The sequence below is a fragment of the Meriones unguiculatus genome, chromosome 11, assembly GCF_030254825.1.
Source record: "Meriones unguiculatus strain TT.TT164.6M chromosome 11, Bangor_MerUng_6.1, whole genome shotgun sequence".
Lineage (NCBI taxonomy): Eukaryota > Metazoa > Chordata > Mammalia > Rodentia > Muridae > Meriones > Meriones unguiculatus.
Genome location: NC_083359.1, coordinates 100,883,554 through 100,896,464, shown reverse-complemented (window position 1 = coordinate 100,896,464; position 12,911 = coordinate 100,883,554). Strand labels below are relative to the sequence as shown.

The 12,911-nt window shown below is 40.5% G+C and overlaps 1 protein-coding gene across 1 annotated transcript in view; it reads right to left on the bottom strand.

Moving 5' to 3' along the window:
* Positions 1 to 12,911, bottom strand: part of Dnah14 (dynein axonemal heavy chain 14) — a 242,443-nt gene that overhangs the window by 85,444 nt on the left and 144,088 nt on the right. The window contains exons 48-54 of the mRNA XM_060365100.1: positions 12,045 to 12,177; positions 10,031 to 10,080; positions 9,150 to 9,331; positions 7,533 to 7,661; positions 3,827 to 3,964; positions 1,300 to 1,467; positions 23 to 193 (exon numbers count right to left, since the gene is read on the bottom strand). Coding sequence (XP_060221083.1) covers positions 23 to 193; positions 1,300 to 1,467; positions 3,827 to 3,964; positions 7,533 to 7,661; positions 9,150 to 9,331; positions 10,031 to 10,080; positions 12,045 to 12,177 — 971 coding nt within the window. The remainder of the gene's footprint in view (positions 1 to 22; positions 194 to 1,299; positions 1,468 to 3,826; positions 3,965 to 7,532; positions 7,662 to 9,149; positions 9,332 to 10,030; positions 10,081 to 12,044; positions 12,178 to 12,911) is intronic.

Here is a 12,911-nt window from a genome sequence, read left to right as displayed (position 1 = left end):
TGAAATATATTTAAGAGCGCACCTGTAGATGCTTCTGGACTTCTTTTGAGAGAAGTTGATAGAAAAGGATTTTTTCACTGGGTTCAATTAAGCGATCATGAAACACTCGGCTGGCTTCATGAACTAAGAGCAGAGCAGCCATCCTCTTGGAGTAGATGACGCTCCTGTCTGCTTGCATCAATCCCAGCAGAAGCTGTGAGAGATGAAAAAATAACATTATAACCAACATTCGCTGGGTAATGTGCAAAGAAAAGCTCAAGGTTTGTGGGTGTGTGCTTTATAAAAACAGAAGAACTTTCCAAGGTAAGAATCATCGATTTCTGTAAATGACAATGTGAATGTTATGGGACAGGTAAGTTACAGCCAAAGAAAATTGGCACAGGACAGCTCTTAGTGGGAGGAGATTTGATAGCATCTCAGGTTCATCTAAGAGAGGTCTGCCAGGCAGAAAGCATGGCCAGACAGATGCTACCAGCATAGGTGACAGGGAGGGATTTTTCATTAAAAACTTTTTTTTTTTTTGAAAGAGAGTCTCACTCTAGCTTTGGCTTGCCTGATTTTTTTTTTTTTTTAATGTAGAACAGCCTGACCTTGAACACAGAGATCTTCTTGCCTCTGCCTCCTGAGTACTGGATTAAAGGTGCCCCCACACCCGGCCCTGAGGTACTTTCTAGTATTGGTGTGTTGGACCTTTTAAGATTGGATTAAGAACACCAGTGAAAATCAGGCTGACCTTCTACAGCAAGGGAAGAAAGACTTCATATTAAATTATATCAAATTAATTAATTAATTATCTCTCCCCTCTCCCCATTTCCCCTTTGTTTTCCTCCTTTCCTCCCTCCCTCCCATTTCTGTCTGTCTTCTCCTCTTTTTCTCCCTTCCCCAACTCCTTTGTTTTGGTCTTTTAAGACAAAGTTTCTCTGTGTAGTTTTGGCTGTCTTGGAACTCAAGAGATGCCCCTGCCTCTGCATCCATCTCAAGTGCTGGGATTAAAGGCATGTTTCACTATGCCTGCCTAAATTTTTCTTGTAAACATTGAATTTTGAAAATTATTTGATCACAGCTGCTGACAGAGCTAGTGTTATGCCCAAATTACAAGACCCCAAAAGGTCACCACCAGGAATCGAGTCCGTTGCAAAACACAGAAGGATCTTTTTATTACAAGCTGCAATTTGGGCTCACACCCCTCACTGCAGTATAACAGGGAAGGAGGCAGGCAGGTAGGGAGACTCAATGCAGTGCAATTACATCTCAATACAAATGTTAAAAATGAGCTAGGGAACTAATTTCAAAACAAACCTTAAATGTGTCTCGAAGATTAAAGATGTAGTGGCATTTGGTTGGCGTTGGCAACATTTTCTTACAGACTTGATAATATATCGCCAGGGAACAGTAGACAAGCTGATCTCTACATCTCTGAACGTCAGATAAAAAGTTATGGACGTAGAAATACATTCCCAAGTGAGCCTTTAAAGAGAACATTTAACATTTAATTAGATATTTAAATGTAGGCTATGGCTAATATTTACCAAGAAGCAGACTTGTGGATAGAATGGAGGGTTAATTTCACTGAAAACTATTACTTGTTAAAAATCTTAGAACAGGGCTGGAGAGATGGCTCAGAGGTTAAGAACACTGGTTTTTCTTCCAAGGGCCCTGAGTTCAATTCCCAGGAACCACATGGTGGCTCATAACCATCTATAATGAGATCTGGTGCCCTCTCTGTTGTACAGGCACACATGAAGGCAGATTGTGTGTAAATAATTAATAAATAAATCTTTAAAAAAAGTCTTAGAATAGGGGCTGGAGAGATGGCTCAGAGGTTAAGAGCACTGGCTGCTCTGGCAGAAGACCCAAGTTCTATTCTGGGCACCCACATGGTGGTTCACAACCTTCTTTAATGAGATCTGGCATGTAGGCATATAGGCAGACAGAACACTGTATACATAATAAATAAATCTTTAAAACCAAACCAAACCAAACCAAAATCTTAGAACAGTATGGAGTCATAAATAAAAGGTACCCAGGGTGTGGGAAAGAGAGACATTCCCACAGATCTTAGTATGTCGCATGGCCTTAGAGGCATGTGCTATGTGTTCTCATCTCCTTGCTGGTCGGGGGGTTGGGGAGGAGGGGGCAGTGATAGAACATAGAACCCCATATGGACTGCCATCTACTTGTGCTTTCTTTGGAGAGCCCGGAAATTCCTCAGTGGAAAAATGGCTCAAATAGAAATATAGAGTAATTTATACATCTGATATGTGAGATTGTAGAGAATGTAGTAACTTTCTTCAAAATTAATCCTGTATTTTCTTTATTTCTAAGCTCTAAAGGCAAATTAAAACCAATTTCCCTCAAACCCCTTATGATTCTGATGCAGGTGACCATGGGCTACACCTAAGAGAAAAACCGCTTTCGAAGAAAGCAACTGTGTATGCCAACCTAGGCTGGCTGAAGAGATCCCACCTCTTAGAAGAAAATGCGAAGACCGGAACTCAGGGTGCTCATGCTTAAAAGGCAGTTACTGAGCTCCATGCCAGATGTACCAGGTCTCAGTCAGAAGTCTGAAGTCCCATGCATGGAGATAACCTAGAACCCCTGCACAGATGTAGCCCATGGCAGTTTAGTGCCCAAGTGGGTTACATAGTAATGGGAAGAGGGACTGCCTCTGACATAATCTGATTGTCCTGCTCTTTGATCACCTCCCCCTGAGGTGGGAACAGTCTTACCAGGCCACAGAAGATGACAATGCAGCCACTCCTGATGAGACCTGATAGACTAGGATGAGAAGGAAGGAGAGGAAGACCACCCCTATCAGTGGACTTGGGGAGGGGCATGGGTGAAGAAGGGGGTGGGAGGGTAGGAGGGTGGGATGGGGAGGGGAGGATGGAGGGGGCTTATGAGGGGATACAAAGTGAATAAAGTGTAATTAATTAAAAACAAACAAATAAACAAACAAACATAACAACAAAAGAAGTCTGAAGTCCTGGGATTGCATTAGCTATGTACCACATGCATTTCTTAGGAACATTACATTGTGGTTTCAATATTAAGAGAGAACTCACAATAACAGTTCAGAAAATATAGGGGAAATAAAATTTATAAAGATAAAAATAGTTTATTAGTGTTGGTGGCCTTAAGGTCTCGTATTTTTTTTTCTTACATTCTTTTTTCCTTTTCCAAGTAGAAAATGAGCTAGATGGAAGTGTTGTATATATCAGTGGCAGTTATCTTAATTAGGTTTCTTAATTGCTGTCATAAAACAACATGACCAAAAGCAACTTGGGGAAGATAGGCTTTATTTCATCCTACAGTTCAGCCTCCAAGGGAGGCTAGGGCATGAACTCAAGGCCAGAACCTGAAGGCCATGGAGGAGTGTTGCTTATTGGCTTATTCCTCGTGGCTTACTCAACCTGCTTTCTGATACACGCTAGGGCATCTGTCCACTGGTGGCACTACCCGCATGAATACCAATCAAGACAATATCTGACTTTTTAATCACATCAGTTGGAAGCCAGAGGCAGGTGGCTCTCTGAGTTTGAGGTCAGCTTCATCTGCAGAGCGAGTTTCAGGAGAGCCAGGCTCTACAGTGAAACTGTTTCATCACCCACACAAAGAGAGAAGCTACACTATTCCCAGGTAGGTCTATTCTTGTGTCCAGCTGACAAAGCCCAACCAGTGTAGGAGAGTACTACAGCATTCCTAAGAACCTGCCTCTATCCCAGTGGGGGGAGGGAAGGAGGGGCAGTGGGAAAGGGGGAGGGGGGAGAAAGGGGAAGGGGAGAAAGGGGAGGGGGTGGGGGAAGGGACAAGCTAGATGCATTACCTGAAAGATAGTAATTAAGGCGCGCTGTGAAGGATGAGGCAAGGCCAGTAAGGAGAAGTGTTTGAGGAGACGTAGACTGATATCATTTCTACTCGCAGAAGGGGCACAGGCGGCAATTATGGAAAAATCTTGAATAGCCTGCGGGAAGAGGTTGTTTTTTTGTTTTTTGTTTTTTGTTTTTTGTTTTTAAAGGGAAATGCATCTGTAAGAAGTAAAAAATATATATCCGTTTCCCTGCCCCAAGTAGAAGAATTTAGGCAAATATTTAGATTACTATTTACTATAAAACAAAAATTTAAATGATAATAGAAATCTATGTTCTTATAGGTAACCCGTCATAAAATGCAATTTCAAGACAACTTCTAGCAGGCTTTCTAAATGACATCAAGAAATAGTCCTTTTTAAAAAAATGACAACCACTTCCAAATGTGAAACTATTAGAAGAAAACACAGGGGAATCATGGCACTGGTCTGGGCAAAGAAGCCCAAAAGCACAAGAGACAAAACTAACACAGATGAGTGGGATTATACTGAAGAAGTGTCAGCACTGCTGAGTGTACAGACATTGACAAAGAGTTGCCATCTAGAGGATACAAGGAACCCAAATATCCCAAAAGCACCCTTACCACAAATAATTGTTGCAGGATATTTGGTCCCACTGTGACCCCCGAGATTGTAAACTGTAAAAACCTGTTTCTTGTTTGGTGTGGTTCAGCCTTAATACACACTTTTAATCCAAGAGGTTTCTGTTTATTGTAAACAGGTAATTATGGTGTGGCTCAGCCCTAACACACACCTTTAATCCAAGAGCTTTCTACACACTGGATTTAATAAAGTTAATCTTAGGTCAAGAGGTGGAGCAAGCAACCAGCCAAAAGGGATTAAACAGAAAGGAGGGACTTTGAGTTGAAGGATATGTAAGAGCGCATGGAAAAGAAAGAGCTTTTGGTCTTTTCCTCCTGGGCTGTCAGCTGAGCTAGCAAGCTTTTGGCCTTGGGCTTTTGTCTTTTTCCTTAGGGATGTGAGCTGAATAGAAATGTCAGCTGAGTGTTTTCTCTGCCTCTCTGAGCTAGCAAGTTTTCACCCCAGCATCTGGCTTCCAAGTCTTCACTGGTAAAATTGAATGATTTGGGACTATTTTTTTCTTTCTTTCTAACCACAAATAATCCAACCAAAATTTGGGAAACATTTGAACAAAAGAAAACATATAAACAAACAGCAGGTAAATGAAAATAAAAAAGCAGCACTCATCGGTGACCATTAAGGAAGCTCAAATAACAACAATAATGAGATGGCACTTCCTCCCAGCTACACAGCTATCAGCAAAAAGACAAGAAATGGAAAATGCTGGTGAGGCTGTGAAGAAGGGAAACTCTTGTAAACTGCTAGAGGAAATGTAATTGGCCCAGACATTCTGAAAAACAGGATGTAGGCTCCTCATTAAAATAGAATCACCACGTGTTCCAACAATCCCACTATTGAATATATATGCATACATACATACTCAAAAGAGATTAAATCAGTATATAAGATAAATATGCATTCACTGCATTATTAACAACAGAAAAAAAAAAAACAGAATCAATTTAAGGGCCCACTAACAGATAAAGAAAATATGGTGTATATATGCAATGAAACAGCATTAAACCTTAAGAGAAGGAAATCATTTATAACTACATAAATCAGCCTGGAAAGCATCATGCTAAGCAAAATATCCCAGACACAGAAAGACAAATACTGAATGATCTCATTAATATTTGGAACGGAAAATATTTAATACTAGACATTTTCCTCTAATAAGCTTAAATAGAAATCGTTTAACTCCCCCATTAAATAATGCAGACTAGTCAGATGGATATTGTCTTGCAAAACATACAGCTCACTCGAAAAGAAACGCTGAGGGAAAGGACAGAAGTCAATCAACTGAGCAGGTGAAAGCACAAACCAGTCTGGCACAATTATTTTGATAACTGATGACGTACACTTCAACTGAAAACCGTCGGAAGAGATACAAGACAGCTACTACATATTAACAAATGGGCAATCAACCAAGAAGCTCTAACAATTGTACATATATGTTCATTGAATAGGAAATTTCAATTTAATAAAACAAACATTAATGGATTCAAAAGAACAAATAGGTCCTTTAACAGCAGTGTATAATATCAGCACTCTCAAGAGGTCAATAAGGAAACTTCAGAGTAATCCACACCACCCATTACACAAACTTAACAGACACTTACAAAACAATCCACACAACAGCTGTGAAATCATAGTATTTTTAAGAGCTTTAAAAAACTGCCCACATTTTAGCCCATCAAGCGAGTCTTAGCAAAATGCAAATGCATTGAAATAATTTCTTATCAGGCTACTGTGGAATAGAACCAGATACAAGAGACAAAACCAGAGACAAAACAGTGTAATCTTGAGTGACCAGTGAGTCACTGGGGGAATCAGGGCGGGAAAAAAAAAAAAACAACTTCCTAGAATCAAATGTAAATGAAAGCACAGCTCATCAGAGTCTTTAAGATACCACGAAGGAAGGTGTAGAGGGACAGTTTGTAGCTATGAGGGGTCACATTAAAAAACTAAGGGGAGGAAATGGGGAGCAGAGTGAATTATTAAAGTTTAATTATATCTATGTATGAAAATACTATAATGAAACTCGTTACTTTGTATGATGACTTAAAATAAGAATCAGATCAAGTAACTTCATGATGCACCTCAAAGTCTTCAAAAACCAAGAACCAGCCAAACTCCAAAGGAGCCAGTTAGAAAACGGAAGCTCTTTAACAGATAAGTCTCGAGAAAACAAAACAAACTCTATTCCTCCACCACAGAATTTTATTTAGTTATAAAGAAAAGTGAAGTTGGGGCTGGATAGATGGCTTCCTGGTTAGGAGTATGGACTGCTCTTGCACAGAAATGGAGTTCAGCTCCTGTTAACATATTGTACAGCTCACAACTGCCCATACATCCAGCTCCAACACCCACTCCTGACCTTCCCCGGCAACTGCACTCAGGAGCACACACCCCTAGGAGCGTATCTGTTATGGCCAGGCCTGGCCTGGGATGAGAAGAGGCTGCAGATAACATCGGTGTGACCCCAACATACCACAAAAACAAAGAGCTGTGCTGGGTAGAGCCAGAAAAGAACCCAGCCTATTCTGATCTCTCTTGATGGGATGCTTTCACACCCTGCTTCTTCCTATACCCATGCTGGGGCCACAGAAATCCCACCAAAGACCTGCTATAACTATTTTTTTGGTCACTTTAGAGATTTTGTTCAGACCCAGGACCTACTTCCTGTTTTCTCTCCTTTCCCGCATCCCCCCCCCCCATCCTTCTCAAATTCTCTCTGGAAGGCTGTATTGGGGCTCTAACCTAGGTGGACTGTAATTTAGACAGTCTGGCTGGTGTGTGAGCCAACACCACTTACTGGCAAGAATGCTTTATTTGGGATCCTGACTCAAGTCTGCCTGAGACATGAAGCTATTTGAAATACAGTCATCTCCTCTTAAAGACGGGAGTTCTGAGGATCAGACAGCTGAAATTGGGGGGCGGGTAGTTCTGGAACAAAGAGCTTTTGGTTTCCAGAGAAGGAACCATAAACAAGGTCGCAGAACTAGACACTCTACATTCTTCACTCAGTACTGCTGTCACTGTGCAACATTTGGTAAGAAGAAAATCTCAGCTTATACTGTACCTTCCACGAATTTTGGTTAGTATCATAAAGGCCTCCCATATCTAATAACTGTCTGATCAATTCCAGGGGTGGCTGCGCTCCACTTGTTTCCGGTATTGGCATATTCAAATCATCCATAAACACTATAATCTTAAGGAAGGCAGATGTTTGAAAGTATTAATTAGTATAACCTTTTAGGAGATTGTGAATTATAGATATTAATTATGCTACTGTTCAAGAATAAAGTTATAGGCAATAATCTGTTTTTCTGTTAAGAACAGAAGATCAACCATATTTGGAAGATATGGTCTTAGAAGACAGGGAGTGTTCAAACCAGCAGGAAATCAACCCACCCTTCGGCCCTAAAACAATGACATCATACTTTGGAATGCTTTTAATGCTGATAAAACAATTTAACCGAGGCGTTCACTTCTGAAGAGCTAGCTAACAAAGCACTTTCTTACCATGTGCTTACTCTTGGCAAGGCTCTGCTGTAGGGTTTAGCTTTTCTGTTTCAGATGCACTCTGGGTTGGGCAGAAAATTTAGAAACATTCTAGTTCTTAAACCTGTATTTTTATTTTTACCTAGGAAAAAATTATGCAGTGGAGTGTGCTGACCATAATCTCTCTGCAGTGAACTCTTTTGATTGTGCTTATTTTTTGTGTGAAAGAAAAATACAAATAGCTGGGTTAATTTCTGAATTTGTAACTGCCCAAGTTATTTTTATTATTCTACTGTTTTCCCTTCTGGAGTATATTGACAACCATGTTTCTTACCTGTATTTTCTAATGGTGTTAGGTTGCTGAAACCTTTTCAAAATGCCTAAAGTTTATTTATGTAGGCAAAGACCTAGCAGTTTTATTCCAATCTTCAGTTGATGCCAAGGAAATCTCAAACAAGCCCTTACTGTCCGCTAAAGGCATACAGGGACATTTAGGGCCACGTAAGGCTTGTTTATGAATCTTATGAGTCTCTTGACCCTGAGCTACCTTCATGGTATTGAATGAGAGTCAGTGATCATAAATTCAAATGGACAGTGATTCCATGCCAAGCAGCCTGGGGTGAGAACAGAACATCGGACGCTCCATGTGCCTATCCTATTCCCAGAAGTCCATTCCCTTCATGCCTTCACTGACTCTGTGGGTTCTAGAGGTTTCCATTTCTTTTAGAGCCATGTGCAGTGAAAGGAAATGGCCTAGAGCTGGGCACGGTGACATATGCCTGAAATCCCAGCACTCTGGGAGGCAGAGGCAGGTGGATCTCTTGAGTTTGAGGCCAGCCTGCTGTACAAAGCAAGACAGCCAGGGCTACACAGAGAAAGCCTATTTTGAAAAACCAAGAAGGAAGGAAGGTGGTGAAGGAAGAAGAGGAGGAGGAGGAGGAGGAGGAGGAGAAGAAAAGTTGGAAGCTACAGCAGCAAAATGCAGGTGGTTAATTCAGTTTCCATCCAATCTTTAACCAGGTTGTGGCATATTCTTCAGGTCCTACTGGAGGGGGACTACACTGATCTGAAAATCAAAGTCTCCATCGCGAGGGCATCTTTTAGGATGCTCAGGAGTGTACATTCGCCTTTTTATTAACTAAAACAAACCAATTTACTACTCAGCACACACAGGCAGCTTAGAGGGGCTGTTTACCCGGCTGTTCTTCGGGGCTCCCAGGATGTCTTTGGTTCTTCTCACTAACTTCCGCAGAATCAAGTCCTTGATTTTGGCAGCCGTCATGTTGGTGGTAAGACTTATTGTACCAGTTATAATTCCTTTATCAGTTTTAACTGTGGTGTCTTCACTTTTAATCTCTATTTTTTTTGCACTCTGATCTATGACGCCAAATACAAAAAAAAAAAAAAAAAAAAAGAGGAAGAAAGAAAAGAAAGAAAAATTAATTTAGAGCAGTTTAAGCAGTGTTTGCTTTACTTTAGGGTGTTAAGAAATTTGAAATTAAGGAATTTTGTTTTATTGCTGTTCTTTAAATGCTCTGAGAGGGGCAGCAGCTTTGAACGGTTCCACAGAACTGCATGTTGAAAATCATGGCACGTGCACTGGCATGGAAGCTCAGGGAACCCTCTTCTGTCCGTGTCAGATACACCCGACTGACTGACTGGGAAGCAACAGGCTGCACACTGCCGTGTTAGGGCTTGTTCCCGGAGAAAGGATCACCCGGAGGAATATGTGGTATGATGCCACAGTCTCTTACGACCCCGACCCATCCCTGGCATTCATGCTTCTGTTGTGCATCCTGACATGTGAGCTACAGGGCCACAGCTCTCTCCTGCACTGTGCTGAAAGGCAGGGAGGAGCCAGAGAGCACCTTGTGGATTCCCTTGGCGTTTCTGCAGGACTCCCTCGGGAGCAGACTCCCTCCGCCTTGCACCTCTGCGGAAGTTTTAATGGGTCCTAGCTAACTTCCAGCACCCTGTCTGTTAAATGAACGGGTCCAGTTTTACCCCATGACTTCTCACAGGAAGGGATGGCTGCCTATGGCCACCGTAGTCTTGATCCCGTGTGCTCACACTTACCCAGAATTTTGGTGGGATCAGCAATCAGGATGTTGATATTCTGCCTGAGGCTGTTGGAGTCAAATGTTTTAAGGACACAAAGTTAGTTTATCATTTTAGCTGTAGTAATAAAATCTAATGACAGAAACAGCACATCATTGATTTTACTTAGATTTCCCACAGGAAAATACTTATTTTTCTGTTCACATTTTTATAGTCTTAAAGCCTCTCCACATTCCATTTTCTTATTCAGCTGAAAAAAAAAAAAAAAACCCACCAGGCTTTTCTATATTTTAATCAGTATGAGATTAAATTTTAGAAATGTGTATTTCAGAAATTTTTATTTGTTAAACTTGGGTTTGTATTTTTCTTTTAGGAAGAGGCACGCAGCACATAGGCACAAGCTCCTTATAAAGTCTTTACATTTCATAAGTAGGTGATATATTTTTGTTACAACAAACTGATACGCAGAACTTTGTGATTATATCCAAGGTGCATTTTATGTTATATAATATGTGTGGTTCTAAACATAAATTTAACATAAATGCCGCGTCTCTGATTTAAAGGAATGAATCTAGCTGTGGAAAAAGTAAAGATTTTCTTCTAAACAGAAAATCATAGTGAATCAATAATAAGGGCAGAGATGAAATAAAAAACAAAAAGACCTCCCCCATAAAAGGAAAAGAAAAATCTCAGAACTGTCTGGTTTCACACTGAATTCTACTGATTATTTAAAGAAGGATCATATGCTAACAAACAAGGAGGAAGAAGAAATATTTTCAAATTCATTTCACAAGGCTAGCAACTGCCCTGAGAAGAAAGCCAGAAAACTGATCCAAGCAAAGAAAAATTCAGGACAGTATCATTTAGGAACACAAATGTAAAAATCTTCAACAGAAAGCTAACAAACCCAGATTCAACTGCATTGAAAAGACCATTCTTCGTGATCCTGGGATGCAAGGATGGTTCAACATATACCAATCGGTGAAAGTGACACATCATAGTAACAGAATAAAGGGCAAAAGCTGTAATGATCATCTCAGTAAGTAAAAAAAATAATCTATACTGAAAACCATAATGAATTGAAAAACACTAGACTCTATTCCTCGTGGTGTAGAAAAAGCAATACTGTTACAATGTTTGCACCACCCCAAATGAGCTACAAATTCAGGGTAACCTCTCTCTCAGGCCGTTTTTCATTTTTCCTGTAGAATCACAAGACTCCAAACAGATACAGTACTCCTAACGAGAAAGAACAAGGTGGTGGCAGCCATCTCCAGGCTGGAGAGATGTCTCAGTGGTCAACAGCCCCAGCGGCAGAGAGGACTGGAATTTGGCTCCTAGCGCAACGACCCATCACTCCAGCCTCAGGGCACAGGGTGCTGGTGCTCTCTTCCGGCCTCTGCAGGCACCCACATCCATATGCATGCACCCTCACACAGATGCATAGATTACAACGTTTAAAATTAAAACGGATATAATACAAAAGATTATCAAGACAAAAGGATATTTCCATAAAAAGTGAACTAAACCAGGCAAGAAGGATTAAATTCTTCATAGTCTCCTAAGAATCTGAAGAAAGCAAAAAGAGGGGTAGGTGTCAGGGGCTGAGGGTGAGGTGAGGCTGAGGGTGTTTGCCCAAGGATACAAACAGGAGGAATCCAATTTCAAGGTGTATCATGTGGGTTTTGGGGTACAGCCAACGTGCGCAGCAAAACTGCTGGAAGCTCAGATTTTAAGTGTTCTCACCACGAAAGTACGTGAGGTGATGGGTATGTTAACCAGCTGACATAATTTTATAATGCATGCGTACACTTAAGCAATCCATTGCCTCTTACAAATATATACCGTTACTATGTGTCAATTAAACACAGATATTAAAATTAAAAAGAGAATGGAAAATATTTTTCGTATTGCCTCATTTGACTACTTCCCCATCATTATATAAAAGATTTGCTTTGTAAGAACAAAGCCAACATACATCAAGGAAACATTTTTACCAGATGAGCCAAATTTAAAACTTAATATATACAACCTTGATTTTTTAATTTCATCATGTAACAGGACGGTTCCTAAAATGGACTCATCTTTAATATCAAATGTTCCTCGGCCCTCTAGCTTCTCAAGCATTTTGTTGATCATCGTAGTCTTCCCAACACCACAGTCTCCTAAGGAAGAAGTACATTAGGTGAGAGCTACAGGCCAGAAAATGACACGTTTGCATGTTAAAATGGAACAGTGGCATTTTTATCCATTTGACATTTGCAAGGAGAGCATAGTTTTGCTTTTCTGTTTTAAATGTGAGAGAAGCTAATTAGGAACTTAATGTGAACTTTCAAATTGCTTGAATTGTTTATGTTTCTTACAAAAGATAGATTAGGAGATAATTATAATTTTTATTTAATGTTCACTTAACTTCATCATGACGGTTTCTTGCTTTTGGCATACCAGAACTAAGTGAAATGAGACTCTTTGAAAAACAAAACAAAACCCAATTAAAAAATATACTTTATGTACATGAGCATGGTGTCTTCAATGTGTGTGCACCGTGAGCATGACTCCTGCACATGAAGGTTGTAGACTCTCCTGGAACTGGAGTTACAGATGGTTAGAAGCTATGATGTGGGTGTTAGGAAATGCACCTGAGCCCTCTGCAAGAGCAGCAAGTGTTGGTAACTATCGAGCCATCTCTCCAGCCCGCCTTTTTTTTTTTTTTTTGAGGGGGGATCTTATGTAGCCTAGGATGATCTTAAACTAAACAATCCTGCCATAGCCATCTGAGTACTAGAATTACAGGCACACACCACAGGCCCCAGTTCCCTTAAACCCTTAATTTTTTTTTTTTTTGGCTAACACAGTCTAAGGGAGGCACTTAACCAGCTTACTGAAGCAGAACAAGGGC